General features: G+C 43.6%; 7 protein-coding genes across 7 annotated transcripts; 4 read left to right on the forward strand and 3 right to left on the reverse strand.

Annotated features, from left to right (window-relative positions):
* Positions 1-23: 23 nt before the first annotated feature.
* Positions 24-2,328, reverse strand: L199_004969 (uncharacterized protein; the record flags this gene model as incomplete). The annotated part of the gene is made up of 7 exons (XM_064890684.1): positions 24-152; positions 254-883; positions 957-1,076; positions 1,152-1,302; positions 1,412-1,600; positions 1,716-2,086; positions 2,197-2,328. 7 exons carry the CDS (start codon positions 2,326-2,328, stop codon positions 24-26), a joined length of 1,722 nt encoding a protein of 573 aa, XP_064746756.1.
* A 645-nt stretch (positions 2,329-2,973) lies between these two features.
* On the reverse strand, positions 2,974-4,527 carry L199_004970 (uncharacterized protein; the record flags this gene model as incomplete). The annotated part of the gene is made up of 4 exons (XM_064890685.1): positions 2,974-3,246; positions 3,326-3,833; positions 3,893-4,300; positions 4,439-4,527. 4 exons carry the CDS (start codon positions 4,525-4,527, stop codon positions 2,974-2,976), a joined length of 1,278 nt encoding a protein of 425 aa, XP_064746757.1.
* An 82-nt stretch (positions 4,528-4,609) lies between these two features.
* Positions 4,610-5,141, reverse strand: L199_004971 (uncharacterized protein; the record flags this gene model as incomplete). The annotated part of the gene is made up of 3 exons (XM_064890686.1): positions 4,610-4,768; positions 4,857-4,923; positions 5,062-5,141. 3 exons carry the CDS (start codon positions 5,139-5,141, stop codon positions 4,610-4,612), a joined length of 306 nt encoding a protein of 101 aa, XP_064746758.1.
* Positions 5,142-5,794: 653 nt separating this feature from the next.
* Positions 5,795-7,234, forward strand: L199_004972 (uncharacterized protein; the record flags this gene model as incomplete). The annotated part of the gene is made up of 7 exons (XM_064890687.1): positions 5,795-5,930; positions 6,005-6,105; positions 6,201-6,344; positions 6,425-6,743; positions 6,836-6,904; positions 6,981-7,102; positions 7,196-7,234. 7 exons carry the CDS (start codon positions 5,795-5,797, stop codon positions 7,232-7,234), a joined length of 930 nt encoding a protein of 309 aa, XP_064746759.1.
* Positions 7,235-8,205: 971 nt separating this feature from the next.
* Positions 8,206-10,819, forward strand: L199_004973 (uncharacterized protein; the record flags this gene model as incomplete). Its single annotated transcript, XM_064890688.1, has 4 exons — positions 8,206-8,244; positions 8,329-8,828; positions 8,946-10,253; positions 10,378-10,819. The coding sequence occupies 4 exons, from the start codon at positions 8,206-8,208 to the stop codon at positions 10,817-10,819; spliced, it is 2,289 nt and encodes a 762-aa protein (XP_064746760.1).
* A 1,125-nt stretch (positions 10,820-11,944) lies between these two features.
* On the forward strand, positions 11,945-14,405 carry L199_004974 (uncharacterized protein; the record flags this gene model as incomplete). Its single annotated transcript, XM_064890689.1, has 5 exons — positions 11,945-12,238; positions 12,356-12,663; positions 12,761-13,570; positions 13,635-13,998; positions 14,055-14,405. 5 exons carry the CDS (start codon positions 11,945-11,947, stop codon positions 14,403-14,405), a joined length of 2,127 nt encoding a protein of 708 aa, XP_064746761.1.
* Positions 14,406-14,920: 515 nt separating this feature from the next.
* Positions 14,921-20,028, forward strand: L199_004975 (uncharacterized protein; the record flags this gene model as incomplete). Its single annotated transcript, XM_064890690.1, has 20 exons — positions 14,921-14,948; positions 15,011-15,046; positions 15,108-15,211; positions 15,318-15,355; positions 15,413-15,524; positions 15,607-15,879; positions 15,992-16,270; positions 16,339-16,494; positions 16,558-17,025; positions 17,088-17,378; positions 17,439-17,888; positions 17,968-18,132; positions 18,195-18,288; positions 18,356-18,471; positions 18,539-18,780; positions 18,839-18,979; positions 19,038-19,175; positions 19,256-19,408; positions 19,543-19,780; positions 19,888-20,028. The coding sequence occupies 20 exons, from the start codon at positions 14,921-14,923 to the stop codon at positions 20,026-20,028; spliced, it is 3,663 nt and encodes a 1,220-aa protein (XP_064746762.1).
* Positions 20,029-20,177: the final 149 nt, after the last annotated feature.

A 20,177-nucleotide genomic window follows, 5' to 3' on the forward strand; every position in this document is an offset into this window, starting at 1 on the left:
ATCGTCCAATCTGAATCTCACTCTCACATATGTTCTTTTGACTCCGCCTTCTTCCTTTTGCTCATCTGTTCTCTCATGTTCTTGACCATCTGGTCGATTCTTCCAGTTTGTTTGTGAGAATTGTAAGATTTCCCCCAATTGGTTATCCCGTACTACAGAAAGTGAGGTTCACAGGATCAGGTATTGCCCCCGACAAGCATTTGTACGGTATTTCCACCAAGCAGATGAGGCAGAGAGATAGCTTGGTACTCACTTTGGGCTCACACCCTGTCAAGTAAGCGTACATACCAATTCCTTCAGGCTGATCCAGGATGAGTCTACATAAGTGTTCGTCACGTCGTCGTCTTTGGGCTTGATCACGTATGACCGATGGCCTTGCGGAAACACCATACACCTTTTTGGCTCGTTTGAATCGGAACGTGTTGTTGTCCTTATCGTCATTGTAGTCGTCATCAGACGATTCTACCATGTCCATCTCGTCCTCTGAATTCATTTCGTCCGATCCATCCCCGGAGACTGTCACCGGTAGGGATCTCTTGTTTGGTTTGAAGGAACTAATGGCTGCACTGCGTAGAGGTGGATACGATCTGACAAGTGCCACTTGATCGATCCCGGCGATTGGGGAATTAGCAGAGATAGCTACAGCGGGCTTGTGTTTGCAAGGTGCAAGTTTGATTGTGAATTGATCAGTATTGATGGTCTGACGAGCTTTATAACTTTCGATCAACCATTGTGAGGACACGACCTTCTGATGTTCTTTGGCGGATCCAATGAGTTGTCGTTCGTCTTCGGTCTTAGATCGAAGTGAGGGAGGTCCATCGTCAAGTCTCTGAAGAACAATGACATCGGCTACTTCGATTGTCCTGGTGGTATGGCCCAAGTCCTACGACGCAGGGCTCATCAATCAGCCAAACAATTCAACTCACGTCGGATATCGAACGAAGATAGCGACTTACCTCTACAATAAATTTGATAAGTGAAGCTCCTTTACGGAGATAAATCCTCAGGGATTCCACTGGTGCAGCTTGATTTATTACTGCCTTCTTTTTCCCTTTTTGACCCAGGAGTCGATCGAGCTAGGAAAACTCAACTATCATTAGCAAGATTTGCACCTGAAACTCCGATTGTGCGCGAATATGAGCCGTACTCACCTCAGCGTGGATGTCACACTCCCATTTCTCATGTATTGCTTGACTTGGGATAGCTGAGCTGGGTCCGCTGGCTGTCATCATATCGTCGCTAGCTTGATCGACAGAAGGAAGTGCGGAATTGTGGAAATGATCGGAGTTATTGGCTGAGATACTACTCGTATAAATGAAGAAATAAACGGATTCAGTTCAGCTTTTGACCTTGACCTTAGAGGTTCTGTAGACAATTGGTTGGTTTTGAATCGTCAGAATTGCAATCTTGCCTTTCCTCCCGCTCAACTAGCATCTGCACACCGACCTGTTCCTCCATCTCGTCATCGTCATGAAACTGTTCAGATCGTACTCTTGGCGTGGAGAAAACCGAGTCGAGGTCCTCATCTGATATCTCAATCAAGTCCGTCGACGATCTACCCGGCCCAGTTTCGGGTTCACCATTGGCAGCGATTCGAGATCTGTATTGACGCCAAATCAATCAGTCAAGAGTCAAGGAAAAAAAGCGATGGCCGTATGTATAAAATCGCAAGCTCTTTGTAAACTTGCAGAACGAGATAGAACTACAGGACTTACCTGATGCTCATCCCTGCCCACCCGAATTCACCATATCTCTGATCCAACACTCTCTGAGCACTGATGCAGCTTTTGACCCAACCCAATTTGAGGATCACCTCTTTCCCTGTTCCTGAAGGAGTAGTGTCTCCATATCTTTCAATAATCTTAGCAACAGTCCAAGGGATGATTCCGTATTCGAATTGATCCCAATCGTCGATCGGAGCGACTTGTTCAAGGGGAATATCAAGAATCAAATCGGGTTTGAGATGAGAGCAACCATAATCGTGGTTGTGGTTGAAATTACCCAGGTATCGTTCGAGATGAGTAGGGTAGATGAGGATATGATTGACGTTGTAATTCGGGGAGGTGATGACTTGTCCACCGTATGACTGTAAAGCAAGTGCGATTAGCATATGCAACCATATGAATCTCAAACTCGGTATGGTCACCTACGACTGAGAGGGAAAAGGAAAAGGAAAAGGAATGAAATTCCACTCACCTCAATGTCACTCTTGCAATACCTAACATCCTTCTCCCAATCTTCCTCGCCAACGATTTCGTTCTCTCCTTCAGCTTGATGATCAGGAGGACAGTAGATGTAAAATCTTTTGCCTTTGAATAGCGACTTCATCTTTGAAACGGAGGTAGTGGTATTGCGGAGGAAGAGGAAGAGAAAGAGATATTGAGCCCGGAGTGTGGGAAGTCGGTATGAAAGCTGGATGATCTCTTTGACCAAGGATAGGTCGGGTGAGTATGACAAGAGAAACGAGGAGGGTCTAAGATGAATGGAGAAAGAACCAAATTTGAATCTGAAGGTAAAGAAAATGAAGAGAGAGGGGATGATAGGGGTTTACATGTCATATGCACTCATGTCTTCCTCGAGAAAATCGCTTGTACAGTCGTGATCGTTACTCGTGATATCTTGTACTAACGCGTCCCTCAAAGGTATACCTTTGACACGTTGTCGTGACATGTATGTACGGGAGATTTGATGAATCGATAGTACAGTCAATCCGATTCACCCCACTCTGCCCTACTTTCCCTGTGATATTTCAACAGATCAAACAAAGTACATCCGATCATAATCAGTAGCATAAATAACCACAAAAAATCCGATAGGACATACAACCTTTTTGATATCCCAATTTAGCGAGATAAACCACGGGAGACATCCGATTTCGATCCGACATCCGATAACAATACCTCATCGTTATCACACCCAATGCACAAATCAATCTTAATCTTCCGATAATCTTTCGCTTCTATACGAGCCCTTTCAGCCCCTTTCAGTGGGCGGAGGAGTCATCATATCTCCGTTAACATTATCATTATCTTTTAGAGACATCCGATACTCGTCAAGCGATAACAATCGATCAGTCTCGATACAGTCATTGACCCAATCTGCGGAAACGACTGCCCGGGTGGGATCAGATGAGATTTCCCGTACGATTCGCGAGTGTTCGGGCTCGATGAGTAGTTCAGTGGGTGAGAGAGGAAGGATATGGATAGTAGCTTGGGGCTCAGGTACGATCACACCTCCGCCTGTACGCTATTGCCATGCAGTCAAAATAGTATTGCATACCTTCAGTATTGCAGTATCAATATATAGCGAAGCATGATTAACTTACAGTAATTGCCAGTTCGATAAACTTTCTTTCCCTCACTGATCCAAAAACATGGAATCCTAAAGGAAGTAACAATCCTCTGGCGAATATCCCTTTAGGCTGAATATCAGGGCGATCCTGAACATACGACGAAGACGGGGTGATATTACCTAGATTCGGTTCACTACGCAACTGAGGGGTCGATAATTTGGTTGGTTGCATGGTGAGTGGAGGTTGCGGTGACGGTGTAGATGTCGTTCTCATATCATGTTGATGTTGCTTTACACTGGTGAGACCGATGTCATCTCTGTCTATGGTGTTCGAAGCTGTCATTGGTGGTGTAGGGGGTGGCGGGGCATTCATCGGTAAATGCTGTTGGGAGGGTAAATCCGGTGTTTCGGGTCGTGTATCAATCTTGATGCCTTCATCAATAAGAGGTTTGATATCTTCGTCATTGGGTAATTGAACTGTAGTAGGAGTCTCAATTTCAGGTGGTCGTTCATCCGCTGTCTCCATCTCCATGATACTAGATCTAGCATTGGGTAGTTGTCAGCTATGCATCGCTTTCACGGTTCGAAGGATATAGCTTACTCTTCGACTTTCGATCTCACAGGTTCCTGACTCATGAGACTGCCATCGAGATCCGTGGACGTTGCATTCCCATCATCGTCGGCTGCCCTTCTTGAATTGCGAGGATCTTGAACTGGACTATCAGCTTTCTCTGGCTGGTCAATTTTTCGAGATGTCATCGACGGATCTTCGGCAAGGCGACTCGATAGCCTAGCTGCAAGAGGCAGCACAGGATGGATATCTTGGACATTACTATAGCTTTGAGGAGCGGACAAAGAACTGCTAGATGAGTTGGACCGTCTCAAAAGACTCTCAAATGGGTTCGGTGGGACGTTGGAAGTTGAAGGAGGTGTGTGTAATGGCTGTTGAGGTGGTAGTGGCGGTTCGCCCCACGGTGTAATATTGACATGTTGAGGATCGTATGTGCCTCTAGGAATACTAAATCAGCTTTCTTCCCTCTCCTCAACACGTTGGTTGTGCAGGTTGGGATTGGACAGATCATGGATTCACGTATACCATCATCGACGCTCAAAGTGATAAAATCCCATACCCTAGCAATACACTCACTTGATTTCCCATCCTGCAAAATCGTCAAATCTGCCCACAACCCTATCTTGCCTCACACATTCATTTACCCATTCTTGCCTTAGTAGCATCTTTCTTTTCGACGAATGCACAGCCCTAGGTTCTTCTGTCGGTATGCTACCTCTGAGATATGCGAAGTAACGTATAAGATCATTATCTGTCCAATCCTGCTGGTGTTCTAGCGATACCAAATCTGGTCCGGTAGTGAGTAGCTGCAGTACTACGTTCTGCGGGTAGGCGGGGTTTAGGGGGTAGGACAATATGGGTTACGGAAGGTGAAGAGGGGGTACGGGAGATTGAACCGTTGTGATACTAAACATTCAAATTATCAGCTCATAATGCTTTACGAAATAGAGTGGAACGCCTAGCATGATTGACGTTTTGATGATCAGTGACTCACCCTGATGGTCTTTATCAGTCTATCAATCTCCTTCTTACTCTTCCATTGATCTCCTCCGACACTCCCGCTACCAAGGGAATGTACATAAAAAGTGAAACCCTTCTAAAAACTACTCCCCGTTGATCTCCTTCTATTATCTGGTCTGGTAAAAGTCGAAGGCGGTATGGGTATATCTCCTCGACCTTCATCTCGGATATCATCATACTGCGATTTTCTGCGCCGAGGAGAATGCTGTCTGGGCTGACGAGGTGGTGATTTCGCCCTGGGAGCGTCTCGATATTTCATCCTGTCCCTCAGAGGAGGTGGTGAGATATGTGGTCGAGGAGGTGAGCGTGACGGTGAGCGACGGTGATACCGATCATCATTGATATTGTGTCGTGAAGATTATGCTATAGCTATAGGAGGATTAGGAAGACTTGAGTGGGCCGATGGTGGACGTATACGATCTCGGAGCATGATGAGGTGGTGAAGGGTACTTGTAACGCATGGGAAGATAGATAGGAGACAAAATTATGGGATATGAATATCAGCACTACACTTTCACCAGAAATAAACAGCCAATGATCCCGCAACCCCGTATAAGATAGATGAAGACTGTAATATCTCCTAGGATGATGATGCTTGTCAACATTGCATAGAACATGAACAATTGTTGCTCCGAATCGACAACAAAACATTTTGATGGGTTGTGATCCGACGGAGGGCCCGTGCCTCTCTGTTCGGGTCATCGTATTACGTATTACGTATTACGTATTACGAACTCGCACATCAGTTGACAAGTTTGCTTCCGTTGCCTCTCACTGCACTTCATAGATCCTCGGAAGACCACAGTTCATTATCATATCTCGTATCCTCTTTCTCGTTCTCCATCTCTTACTGCACCATCTGAGTCGGAGGATCACGCTTTCCTGCGCCCAGTAGTGATCATACATCCTACGATGCATCCCGGTAAACGTAAAACACCATCCTGGGCTTCCACCTCCCCTCAACCCGGTACCAATGGGAGAGCGTCGAGCGTATCTAGCGTGAAGCAGGAGGGGGAAACAGAGGGTGATAGTAAAAGGTCTAAGCCTAGTATGTCACTCGCTATCCTTTAGTACCACCATCTACTCGGTCATTGACAGTAGATGATATTGTTCTCGCTCTAGATATACCGACGGGTGCGGATGGAAGACCAATCTATTCTGCGAGTCATGGGATGTACAGGGATGTCAGGACGGCTGCTCTAGACTTGTTTCATCAGCTCAAGGTGGGCTTTTCCTTGCTTACTTCCTCAAATTTATATTCCTCATGTTCATGTTCATTTACATGATTCATACTGATGATTGGATATCGTCTATATAGCGAGCAGCTACGATGAGTTATCATGATGCCTATTTCAGAGTACAGGAAACATCCCCTGGATTAGATGCTACTGCCGCATTAGAGTTGCTCAAAGGTATGGACAGAGTAGATTTTAAAGAGATCAATAATGTGTTTATGTATATCGTAAGTTCAGATTCCATATCCAGCCGCACACTTCAATAGACGGATCAAATCATGATATTCACAATTATATGATCTTACAGCCAGACTTAACACTGAATACTCTTCCTGAAATCCGTTCGCATATCCGAATCCATTCGACCCCCACATCCGGTATTCCAGTGAAGACCCTTCGAGAAGCTATGCCAAATGGCATCAACCCCTTGGGCGAGCTGGAGGCCAAAGGCGAAGTATTGATAATGAGAGGTTTGACTGGTCATTTCAAGGATATCCCTTTACCTAGATTAGGAAGGAAGAATTTGAATGGGTATTTGATCAATGAAGGTGGGAATGGAAGGTGGAAGACGGTTTTTTGGGATCATGAGAGGGAAAAAGGATTAGCTGGCAAAAGGGTTGATGACGGTGAGCCGCACTACTACTGATTTCTTCCCCGTGCAACGATATTGTCTCCTCATGATTAGAATATTGTGCTAACTATACGCCCCTGACCTCAGAATTCATCTTCTCATGGGCAGACGTACCGATGGCAGAGACGGATGATGTCACGAAGTTACTTGCTGAGCGTCAGTTTATTGGATCGTGTCCATTGTACAGAACCCCGAAACTGACAATTCTCTTTACTTTAATTGCATTTTATAGAGGAACTCACTGCGAGCTCAGCCATACCTGCTCCTACCAAGGTTACCCATGTCGCACCTGTCAAGAAGAAGAAGAAGACCACGAGAGCTTTGAAGATTACCAATACACATATGAAAGAGCAGGTAGGTTGGCTTTTCCTTCCCTGTCGTCTCATTGTGATCGCATCGCTCTATCGGTTTTATGCATTCCTTGCTGACATGCATGCCTGTCTTTAGGGTATCGATTTCTCGAAAGATTACGAGAAACCCTCTTAGGATGTACAGTACATGGTGGTGATGACGTCGTATGGGAAAACGTGGCGGAAGAGAGTGTTGTGGCATTTCTATGATCATTATCGATTGGTCGTTTTTGTTTTTGTTATTGTTGTTCATCATTGTATTCTTCATACCACCCCTGCATCAACTTCATTTGTACAACATGATCATGCATCCACATCCGCATGAGCCAGCATGCATATATCACTACGTATTAAGTAGTCAGTCAAACACAGTATGTCCGATGTATGAGTAGATGAGTGGGAATAAGATTTGTTTATTTGTTTTTGTTTTTGCATTTGCGATTTTGATCCCTGAATGGATTCCAGACAAATCGTTGATCACACATCCAACCACTATACAGTATCATTGTTGTTGTTGTTGTTGACCATCATCATTCTCATTCTCACTCTCATTCTTCATACATAGAGCTTGCTCTTACTGCATTTCTAGGTAGACTTCGATAGTCAGGCTTCGTGTTCACCTCCACCTTCCCAACGAACAAACGAATAAACAACGTCACATCGTAAAACTCCCTTTCTTTGTATTGTGTTTGGTACAGTTTGGCTTGTACAACCTTTGACTCTATTAGACAGTCTAATCTCGTCCCAACCTATCCATCTATCGGCCTACTCGTATAATCGCCCTTGCTCATCAAGATATTCTCGAAAAGTCAACTACAGATCTTGGTATATACGGTAAAGTGAGTCGAGTACAACTTCTCATTGGTCTGTCAATAGTGGAGGGGGAGGAAAAACAATGGGAGAAAGAAAGCCTCCTTGTAACTCCTACATCTGAGTCATTCATTCGATGAGATTGTCCTGACTCGACCCACTCGACATCCCTGCTTATCATTTATACCCAACATACTTCCTCGTAAACAATCCAGAAATCTATGAGCTAAGCTAATATCGGTTATTGTTTCGAAGGGAACAAAACATTTATCAACCTATCTATCGTCATTTTGAACAATGCCTGCTGGGAAAGAAAGTCTTCTTGGTGCTGTACAAGTAAGTATCCCATCAACCATCTCTTATAATACTTATCAATTCATGGGCATCATGTTGACCATTTCGTTCGTTATGTTATATCAGTCACCACCAACTCGAACATCACCTCGTAAAACCTCTAACAACAACACTACCACGTCCATCAACAAATTCTATCCTACACCATTATCGATGTCCCCTTCTACCTCATCTAGTATATCCATCTCCGTATCTACATCAACGAACAATGGAAATGGTATAGGGTCGTTGAGATTCCCACCTTCATTCGATCCCAATCACCCTTCTTCATCTAGGTATCACTCTACCACCTATACCCCATACTCGCCCTATCGGCCAGGGGAGTACGGTAGGTCCGAAAGGGGTCTGGCAAGTGATCGGACAAAGATTGAAAGGAAATTATTCGATGATGATGACAACGATGACAACAATGACAACAAGGAAGAAGTAGAAGATGATAATGTAAAGCAGCAACAAGATAAGTTGACTGTAGATACGAACAAGAAAGAAGGTAGCAGTCCACTTGCACCTGCCTTCCAGGCAAAGATGGTCTTGAGGAATGGAGCGAGTATTGATTTGATTTCTTGGTGAGTGATCAATCATGACCATGACTATTCCCTATATGATCGATAAGACACCACATCGACCTCTACTCATTTCAGTAAAACCCATTAAATGTATGCTGACACTCTTGGATTTGTTAGGCTCCGTACAAACTTCCATCACCTACCACCTCCTCACACAGTCCTCACACCCTGTATGCCACTCAATGGTATCCGACACCTACTCCTGGAAAGATTCCCTCGAGCTCCCGAAGTTGAGGAAATCTCCAAAGCTGTATTAGCAGCCTTTCCTCACTCACAATGGGACTATCCAACTGGTACTTCGTCTGAACCACCCAACATACGCGGACTGGTATGGCATGGTAAAGACATAACTGATGAAGAGGAAATCGAACCTGCCAAGCAGATTACGACAAAGACATCCGGTATCAACGGTGGTGTACATGGATCGGCAAAGAAAAACAAACAACAACAAAGTCAAAGTCAATCAAGATCACCTACACAGTCTACTCTGGTGTCACCCATATCTAGCTCCAAGAGACAATTACCTGATACACCCGCTACGCGATCTGTTTTAGAGGAATTTGCCGAGATAGCAACCCTGGCAGATAAAACGCCTACGTTAAAAGCCAAATCATTACCTGGAGATAATGATATCGATATCGATATCGATGTGAATAATACGATGGTGGAAAGTAAGAAACGTCGTGCTAGTCAATCACCCGAATCAGGCTTTAGCTCGAAGCATAGAAGGAGAGCTTCAACACCTGATAAATTACATGGTCTGTTAGCTGCTGCTGAAGCAGTCGAGGGATCGCCCATCACTTCTTTATTGACTGGATCATCCACAACCCACAGCAATGGCCATAAGAGAAGAAGAACGATTGGTGGATTTAGTTCTGCGAAAGAGATGATGTCCTCTTCGCAAAGGAAATTCAACAGATCTTCCAGAGGTACACTCTCACCGCCTCCTCAAGCAATATCAAAATTCAATTTCTTACCTCAACTGAATGAGGATATAGATTACCTCGTACCGTTGAATGATACAATTTCGAACAATGGTTCCGGTTTAGAACAAGTTGATGATGATCATGAGGAAGAAGATGCAATCTCAACCAGTCTAAGGAGGAAAGCACCCAACTCTTCATCGACAAGTCAATCTTCAATAATATCATCTACTATCCCTTCTACCTCTACCACTTCTACCACCGGTGGTGGAAGAAAAGTCAATGAATTACCTACTGAAGGTGATGCACCGGGATACGATTGTAAACCACCTTATCCATATCATGAGATGATTCGACATGCGATTGAATCTGCTCCCGACTGTAGATTACAACTATCTCAGATTTACTCGTCGATAGCGGATAGGTTCCCATTCTTCAAGACGTTGGATGAGAAGAAAACGGCAGGTTGGCAGAATAGTATACGACATAATTTATCGTTAAAGTGAGTTGGTTTTGCTCTCCCTTCCTACTCCGCTCTCCTTCTCAATCCTCATCATCATTTAATGAGTGACATGCACAAGAACTGACAGCTGATGGTTTTTTATTCGTTCATTTAACGCTAATAGAAAAATGTTCGTCCGAGTTAACAAACCCGATGGAACACCTGATGACTCGGGTGGGAAAGGAGGTTGGTGGACTGTTCAACCTGGTGTACCAGATGAGGGACGTCCAGGAAGAAAAGCAAAAGCTAAAAAGGCAAAAGCGGAAGCTGAAGCTGAAGCTGGAGCCGGAGCTGAAACAATGACTACAATGAATGGAGAAATCAACATTAACGATAATAGCTCGAATTTGACTCATATGGGAATAGAAGATGTGAATCTCAATTACGATGATTTCCAAAATTCAACATTGTCACAACAACAACAACAACAACAACAACAACCGATCACAAATGAGAAATCGATATTACCCACCATGGCTACTGCGAACCATCTAACTCAGGTATCGGTTCATGAAATTACGAATCCTCTGGAGTCGGATCCGAACGGATTGAAATATGATATATAACGCAGTCTTATATATGTACGGAATTTCATCAATTCGGGTCTGCTGAATATATCCTACCTTGATTTCAGTATCGATTTTGGTTTTGGGCTTTTGTTTTTTGTTTTTGTTGTTGAGGTAATCAAGTTGTCATCATATTTCATCATGGTTTTATTTTTCATCTCCGTTTATGATTGTGATTGAAACCAGAAGAAGAAGAAGGGCACGATGTTAAACGTTGTTTGTATATTTACACGGATCTATGGATCAAAACGAAATATCTATTTATCAGGAAGAGGATAAATCTATCAATCTTACATATCTATTGGAAAAAGGTGAAAAGGATCAGCGCAAGGAACAGAATGGAATATTGCGTAGAAAAAGTAAATCAGGTGAAGTGGTAAAAGAAGAATTAAACCAAACAAAACGAAATGAAAATGAATGAGATGTATGACCATTATCTGCAGTACAGTTATGGCCTGAATAATAGAACGATGGACATTTTACGTGGTACGAGGAGAACCATGTCTACCAGTAACGGACTATTCAGTCCACAGATGACAGGTCACATTCCGCAACACCTGGATAAAAATACATAGCGATACATCACAATACCATCAACTATCACATAGCATCGACTATGTTATACTGTTCCATGAAGTACGGACGAGAGGAACAATAGACATTTTCAAGACGAAAGCATTAGCGTTCTCACATGTTTCTTTTGCTCATTGTATTTAACTTTGACTTTCTTTGGCTTGATTCAGTGCATGTCACTCATTTATTGATCATCATCTTAACATCTTGATGATACTGTACAGTACATGAGACCTGTGGAAAGAAGCTAACCGTCCCAAGTGTGTCAACAACCTTGAGATCATCGTCTATGGTCCGTGCTTTGATCCTTCTTCTTTTCTTCTTTACTGACACACACACACACATACACACAGCACGGACACTCAACCCCCTTGAAGCGTAAATTCGAGACCATCTCGCTTATAAACATAGTTATATGAACATCCGTACATGGCTCCTTTTCCCCTTTTGCTGCATTCTTGACGTTGAATTAGATCATCACCGCATCATACAGTACTCGAAGTTCACCAACCTCACCTCCTTACATACTTCCGGACTCAACACACAACCCCAATGAGAGATCCTCCAAGCTCAAGAGATTGGAAAGACTACTATGACAGTCAAGAAACCTATATACCCCCTTCGTACCCTACCCAAACGCCACCTGTTTATCCAAGAGCACATTCACCACCCACGTCACCGAGAAGATCGTCCAGAAATCACTACACGCCAGTTTCAAGGGAACAAGTTCCGGGACATGGCAGTCGTTGGGACCTATTCAAGGGATTGACGATATACATTCATCCGAGGGAGAATGAAAGTTCCAATGAGGCTTGGAACAGAAGGGATCTGATGGACAAGATCAAGGTGGGTATTCTCCTTAACATATATGCAGGACCATAGATTATCAACTACACTCGTCTGATATGATAAGAAACTTGATGTTGCAAGCTGAGATTAAAGCTGTATGGGGTGTTGGCATAGTACTACGGCGGATCCTTATCTGTCAAACCTAATGCATCTTACGTCACAACCATCCTCATTCACCTTCCTCAGACTTATCCAAGACATACGGTCATGCTTATTGATCGACCCCAGGAAATACCAAAGATAGGCGAATGGACGAGGGATGAGTTAGTCCAGCACCTCGCGAGGGTATCGTCAGCGGATGATAATTGGGTGTACCGACGGGAATCGAGAAAGAAGGTATTGAGAGTTGATTGGGCAGAAGAGTGTTTGAGGGATGGGAGGATTAGAGGGGAGAATGAGAGTTGGAGTGGATGGGAAGTAAGGTGAGCAAAGCATTCGGGATTTGAGGATACCCCTACAGTATCTGAGTCACTACGTCGAGTTGATACTGAGTTGTTTGATCGGTTGATCGGTGTATAGGGCTACATACGATCCAAAATTGGTTAATGACCATAATTCTTATCGAACCCTTAGTTCTGACTATGGTTTTAATGAATACCTATCTGAACAAGGAAATGATAGACTTGAAGCGAGAGTCCAGCTGTCACCAAAATCATATGCAACACCCGCTAAACACGTCGAAACGCTGGCCCAAGATCCCAGAAAATACCTACGAGCCAAAGCTGATCAATTAAGAGATGATCTGGTAGGGGACAGGGAGAAGACCGTCGGGTCAACTGCCATTGAAAGACGACATTCACAAGAGGAAGCGAAAAGAGTCAAAACCCAAGAAGAAGCTCCGATATCGATCGAAGAGCCTGTGCCTACGTCTGGTACGCATGCTACAGATCTTTCCGGGTCGAACGATTCACAAAGGGATCGATCACTCCAATTGGAGGATATCCAAACTGACGAAATTAGAGCGAATAATGGAGAACAAGTTGAGCAAAGTCAAGCTAATGATATGGAAGCCAAAGGAGTGCATAAGATCAACACAGTAGAAGAACTTGGGGGCAACGGACAAGGTATCATCGTAGATATCCTTGTGAAGGAAAAGACCAGGAAGCAGGTCAATGGAGATAAAGAGGTCAGCTCTGCCGATATCAAAGATGAGAAAGAGAGTCAGCCAAAGCCGGTAGAGGTTAAGCCCGAGGATGGTGACAGTAAGATTCAACCTCGTGAAAGCGAAGTTGAAGAGACTGAGAATGGGACAGAAGAAAATGATAAGAAGCCGACACAAAGCCAGAACGACGTAGGAAACAACGAGAATAAGAGCGAGGATCAAGAGGAGTGAGCAAATATACCCCTTGACATCAGTCTACAGCGTACATCCACAGCTGAAACGATGGTTGAGTGGTACGACCGATATCAAGCCAGTTATTATAGACGATGACGAGGAACCATCCGAAGACGATATTCGTCAAAGCTCATTACGATCTCAATCACGATCACGATCTGTGAGGTCACGCTCATCATCTAGGGTACGTAGCTTCTCTCAAGGTTCCCACAACCAATCAACTAGGTCATCCGCCAGCGAAGCTTTAATTGCGACTGCGGTGTCAGTTGCAAAAGTAGTACCGTCATCGCCTACAGCCTCTCGGTTTGGTGCAATCCCGAGAGTGGGAGAGAAGGTATTCGCTCGAGGTGTCTTGCTAGCATACACATTCTATGTACTGGGACAAGGAAGGGAGAAGAGATTCACCGAAATGATTATTACCGTAAGTGACGCATCGGAGCATCCAAAGCGATCTGTTGATCTCATGAGATTATATAGAACGCTGGTGGTATAATTGCATCTTCCGAATCCGCCATCTTCCTTATCGTTCTCTTATCACCCGATCAGAATGCATCGCTAGCAGACCATCCTGAAGTATACAGAATGGTCAGAAAGATACAAAGCGAGCCTGGTAGGAGGGCAGTCTCGGTCGATTGGGTGGAAAATTGTATAGAACGGGATACACTGTTACCTCTCGAGGGTTTCGTGATGGTCGCTGGTGAGGAGGGAAGTGCCGAGATGATCACTCCTCCACCCAATGGGAGTGGCTCGAGTGATTCAGGAGGTAAGAAGAGGGATGGAGGGGCCAGGGATGGTCGAGAAGGCAGTGAGAAAAAATGTAGGACTTAGTGTTGAATGGAGACACCCATACCACGATATATATCCAGATTGCCCTAGGTTGGGAGTCACAACAGCAACTCGGATCTCAGGTGATTATAGTAGTTGATGGTACGAGTATCCTTACGATATATGATATGTCTTGCGCTGCAATATGATTATGATATGTATGTATTCATGATATGCCCATGTACTTTACTCGAGTTGTATCGATCAGGAACCAAACAAACAAACCGAGCTACAAATGATGTATCTAAATTGGTCACCCATTTAAAGATGTTTCGCGTATGTAAACAAATCAATCTCATTTTCACGCGTCTCTCTTCCTCTCAGCATACAACAACAACAACGATAACATCAACAACGATATCAACAATAACAGCATCATCTCACCATTATAGTGTCCGGAGTAGGCTCCCGTCAATCGTTGACACAAATATAGTCAATAGGGTCCTATATGATACAGAAGCTGTAGAAGCGATAATAGAATCTATTAGATAAGAGTTTGTGAAAGCTGGGGATACAAGATGAGAATTGAAGAACTCATCCTCGATGGTATGTTCTCTAACCCGATTATCCTATCTCTGGATGTATATCATATTGACATATGAATGTAGGCTTCAAGTCATATCCTGTCAGAACCACTGTAACAGGTAAGTAAAACGAGCACTCTCCCCTTGGTTCGAATCATATCGATAATGATGGTGGTTGTAGGCTTTGACGAGTCATTCAATGCTATTACCGGATTGAACGGTTCGGGTAAATCGAATATTTTAGATGCGATATGTTTCGTATTGGGTATCACGAATATGCAGTCTGTAAGTAGAAGCAGTCAGCTTTTCAGCTATCTATAACTTTTCTCTTTTCTGTGATCCCTATCAAAAAGACAGCTGATGCAGAATTCCCATCTGTTGTTCACGACAGGTCCGGGCAAACAATTTGATGGACCTGATATATAAAAGGTCAGCTCCCCGTAATATGATCCAGCTTTGAAACATAGCTGACGTGCAAGGATATAGAGGTCAAGCCGGTGTGACGAAAGCGAGTGTAACTATAGTCTTCAATAATCAAGATAGGAGTAAATCACCGTTAGGATTTGAGAATGCACCTCAGATAACGGTTACCAGGCAGGTAAGTCCACCATCTCACCATTGTCTCCCATCTCGCACCCCATGCAATATCACAGATTCTGATATATTGCCATGTACGATAGATCGCCGTGGGTAATATCTCAAAATACCTACTTAACGGACACAAATCGACGTTACAAGCACTTCAAAACTTATTTCAATCGGTACAGCTGAATATCAACAATCCCAATTTCCTGATTATGCAAGGTAAAATTACGAAGGTGCTGAATATGAAACCTGCAGAGATATTGGGTATGGTCGAGGAAGCTGCCGGAACGAGAATGTTCGAAGAGAGAAAGGATAAGGCTGTAAAGACCATGGCGAAGAAGGATAAGAAAGTTGAGGAGATTGAAAGTGTAAGTGTATCTTCGGATCTACTTCCATCAAACGCATATAATCTCAGCAACCCGACATTCAGTTGTTGCATATGTGTAGATAGGTACTAATTATACTAAATATGTTGTGTAGTTACTACGCGAAGAGATCGATCCGAAATTAGAAAAATTACGTGCAGAGAAACGATCATATTTAGAGTATCAAAAGACAACATCGGAACTTGAAAGGTTGACTCGTCTGGTCAAAGCTTACGAATGGACTATATCAGTTGAGAAAGCTCAGAAAGCAGCTGAAAATCTGAAATGGAAGCATCATGATATCGAAGCTGCGAAAGAGGATGTTGAGAGAGGTGGAAGGGAATGTAAGGGTATGGAAGAGGAATTAGAAGAGATTCGAAGAAAAAGAGAGAAAGTGAGCTACTTCTCGGTGACTGTTCGTCGAAGGGAGTTGATAGCTGATACACTCGTTCGTCACGATAGGAAATGGCAAAAGGGGGAAAAATCTCTGATCTCAGTGATGCTGTTAATAACCTCGATCGGGAATTGGTCAAAGTGAAAACTCAGATTGAGATCATAGAGGGAACTCTGAAAGATGATGTTAAGAGAGTTGATAGTGCTAAGAAAGCTGTCAAAGAGGTAGGCCTGATCGCTCCGCAGATCCCTCAAAAGCTTTTATTGATTTTTTGATCTCGTTTGCAGACTGAGAAATCGCTTGGAGATCGACGTAATCAAACCACCAAAGACGCCGCAGCATTTGCTGAGCTCAAGTCAGCTTATGATGCAGGACAAGCTGAGCTTGAAAAACTCGAAGAATTACTTCAATCGCTCATCACTGGTTTATCATCGAACAAAGAAGACGATGAGAATGCTGGAGGATATATGGGTCAACTGGCAGAAGCTAAAGCTAGATTAGCAGCAGCTGGTACAGAAGCTGAACAAGCGAAAGTCAAAATGGGATTAGCCGAAAAGGAAATCAAAGAGAAAGAACCTCGAGCTAAGAAAGCTGAAAAGGAAGGTGCAGGATTGATCCAGGAACTTACTAGCAAAAAGGCTTTGGTGGAAAAGTTGAAGACACAGGTGGAAAGTGCAGATTGGGATGAGAATAAGGAGAGAGACTTGTTGGACACTCAAGCTGAACATCAGACGAAGATCACTGAACTTATGGAGGTAAGCTGTTCCTTCGACACGTAGTCCCCAAACAGTAGCTAACCAGAATACTTGTTGCATAGCGACGAGATGCACTCAAGTCACGACTTGCAGCTATAGATTTTGGTTATTCCGATCCTGAGCCCAACTTTGATCGAAGTAAAGTCAAAGGTCTGGTGGCCACTTTGGTCGACCTCGATCAAGCCAACTTCAAGTCTTCTACTGCACTAGAAATCTGTGCTGGAGGGAAGTTGTATAACGTTGTCGTGCAAGATGAGAAAGTCGGTTCTCAATTACTTGAGAAAGGTAAATTGAGGAAACGAGTCACTATCATTCCGTTGAACAAAATCAACGCTTTCAAGATCTCTGCCGAGGTAAGTCAGCCGTCCTCAGTTCAGCTCTCTATAGTGTCAAGCTGACAAAGTGGCATTTAGAAACTCGCTTCAGCCAAACAAGTCGCACCTGGTAAAGTGAACCTCGCACTTGACCTGGTTGGTTATCCAGACGACGTTTCAGCAGCTATGGCCTACGTATTTGGCGATACCTTCATCTGTGCCGACAAACAAGCAGCTCAGGCAGTGACCTTCAACAAAAACATCGGTGTTAAATCTGTTACTCTGGAAGGCGATGTATACGATCCTTCTGGTACTTTGTCTGGTGGATCTGCACCTTCCTCTCAAGGAATTTTAATAAAGGTACAAGAGTTGAGAGATATCGAAAATCAGATCACCCAACATAAGAAATCGCTCGACGAAGTTGTGAAACAACTCAACGGAGCTAAGAAAGTGATCGATCAATATAAGAAGGATAAAAGAGAATTGGATTTGAAGGGACATGAAGTTAGGTTGTTGGAGGAACAGGTCAATGGAAGTAATGCAACTAAGGTGAGTTTTCGGCTTTGTTGAACATCATTATCACGGAATAAAAGGATGTGAACAGCTGATGAAATTCGGAATCATCTAGATCGTCGGGGAAGTCGAAAACGCCAAAAAGCTCGTAGCAGAATTGAAAGAGGTTGTCAATCAGGCTAAGGAGAAGCAGAAGCAGGCTAGTGCGGATGTGAAGAAGCTTGAAAAGGAGATGGCTGATTTCAAAAACAACAAAGATTCCAAATTGAAGGAGATCAAGGTGAGCCAAGGTCCGAGGATGCACCAGATAAGTGAAGGAGCTGATTTGACGGATGTTTATAGGCGGATATAGCGAATAAAAAGAAAGAACTTGGTAAAAAGACTACTCAAGTCAAGACTAGGCAGAAGGAGGTGCAAACTGCTGAACTCGAATTACGTGAGCTGACACATCATATGAGCAATGCGTGTTCGCTTCCCAGCTTACACTGACTCTACCATGATAGAACAACTTGAAAGCGATCTTGAAGCTGCCAAGGCTGAAGTAGAAGAAGCTCTAGCTGCTCAGGAGAAGACCAAGGCGGAACATTCCGAACTGAAGAAGACTCTTCAAGCTCAACAAGTGAGTGCGATCTGTTGTGATGTGAGCCGGAGGGCTCGAAGTTGACTCACAGTCGTATGGATCATAGGCCGACTACAAAGCAGCCGAAGCCAAGCTCAAAGCCGAACGAGCCGTGCTGGTAGCGTTCGACAATGAAATGGGAGACTTGGAACGTGATCTAAAAGCTAAGAAACAGGAGATTGCTGATGCAGAGCTCAAGTTGAAGAAGTTGGATCATGATATCGGGGTAGTAGCCAAGGAGCAGAGCTCGGCTGAGAGTCATAAAGAGAATCTGGAAAGGCAGTTTACGTGGATTACAGAGGAACATCAGTGAGTTCTTTCCCATTTTACAAAGCGTGTATAAAACTAATGAAATAATTTATGATAGATTCTTCGGTAAACCTGGTACACCCTATGATTTCCATGGAGTCAACCTCAACCAGGCTAGAGAACAATGTCGAGAGCTTGAAGCTGCCCAAAAGGGATTGGGTAGGAAGATCAATACGAAAGTCATGAATATGATTGAGGGGTGAGTGATTGGTTGACGGAGATGAAGACGCACTTTACTGATATAGTCTGGCGTTCAGAGTGGAGAAGAAAGAACAAGCCTTGAAGAAAATGATGGCTACAGTCTTAAAAGATAAATCGAAGATCCAAGATACGATCATCGAACTGGATAGGTACAAGAGAGATGCATTGAAGAAAACTTGGGAGAAAGTCAATGGGTAAGTTTTGACACAGATAGCTGTCGTATAAGCTTTATGACCCTTGAAGTATATGATAGATAGCTGATTTGCTGTTATAGCGATTTCGGATTGATATTCGAAGAGTTGTTACCTGGAAATTTCGCCAAACTTCAACCTCCCGAAGGACAAGATTTGACAGAAGGGCTGGAAGTGAAAGTTAGATTGGGGAGCGTTTGGAAAGCCAGTTTGACGGAATTGAGTGGTGGTCAGAGGTGAGTCATTTTATACCGGATACTTGTCATCAATCACAGATTATCAAAGGCATATAACGGGATCGCTTGTCAAGCACTGTATTGGTATTTGAGGAAGTTCAGTATATATACTGATGATTTTCATGCTCGTATAGATCCCTTATCGCCTTATCGCTCATCATGTCATTACTTCAATTCAAACCTGCACCAATGTACATCCTCGACGAGATTGACGCAGCGTTGGATCTACAGCATACTCAACATATTGGTCAATTATTCAGGAACAGATTTAAAGGAAGTCAATTTATCGTGGTTTCACTTAAAGAAGGGTTGTTCACCAATGCGAATGTATTGTTCAGAGCTAGGTTCAGGGATGGTACGAGTATTGTCGAGGTGAGTCTTACCTCTAAATCATCAATACCAAATTCAGATAGAATGAAAAGATACGCTACAGTTACAGGAATTGAGGCTAACCAGAGCGATACTTGGATGTGTCATAGCGAACTGAAAGAAGATCGAATAACGCCATGTATACTTCCACGGAGGATAAAGAGAATTCGCAGGATGCTGCTACGTCAGGTGGCAAAGGTAAACGTGCGACTGGTGGTAGTAACGCCAGATCTGCGCTGGCGGTGAGGTAGAGCTAGGAGTGGCAGTTGAGCATAGAGGTAGAAGCTTGGATCTTTATTTCTTCTTTGGGTTTATGGGGTTGCATGACTTTTCATATGTTGTACAATATGATACGGTATGAATGTTTTATGTTATCAGCTCAATACAACAAATGCGAAAT

Source organism: Kwoniella botswanensis, chromosome 1 (assembly GCF_036426115.1).
Source record: "Kwoniella botswanensis chromosome 1, complete sequence".
NCBI lineage: Eukaryota > Fungi > Basidiomycota > Tremellomycetes > Tremellales > Cryptococcaceae > Kwoniella > Kwoniella botswanensis.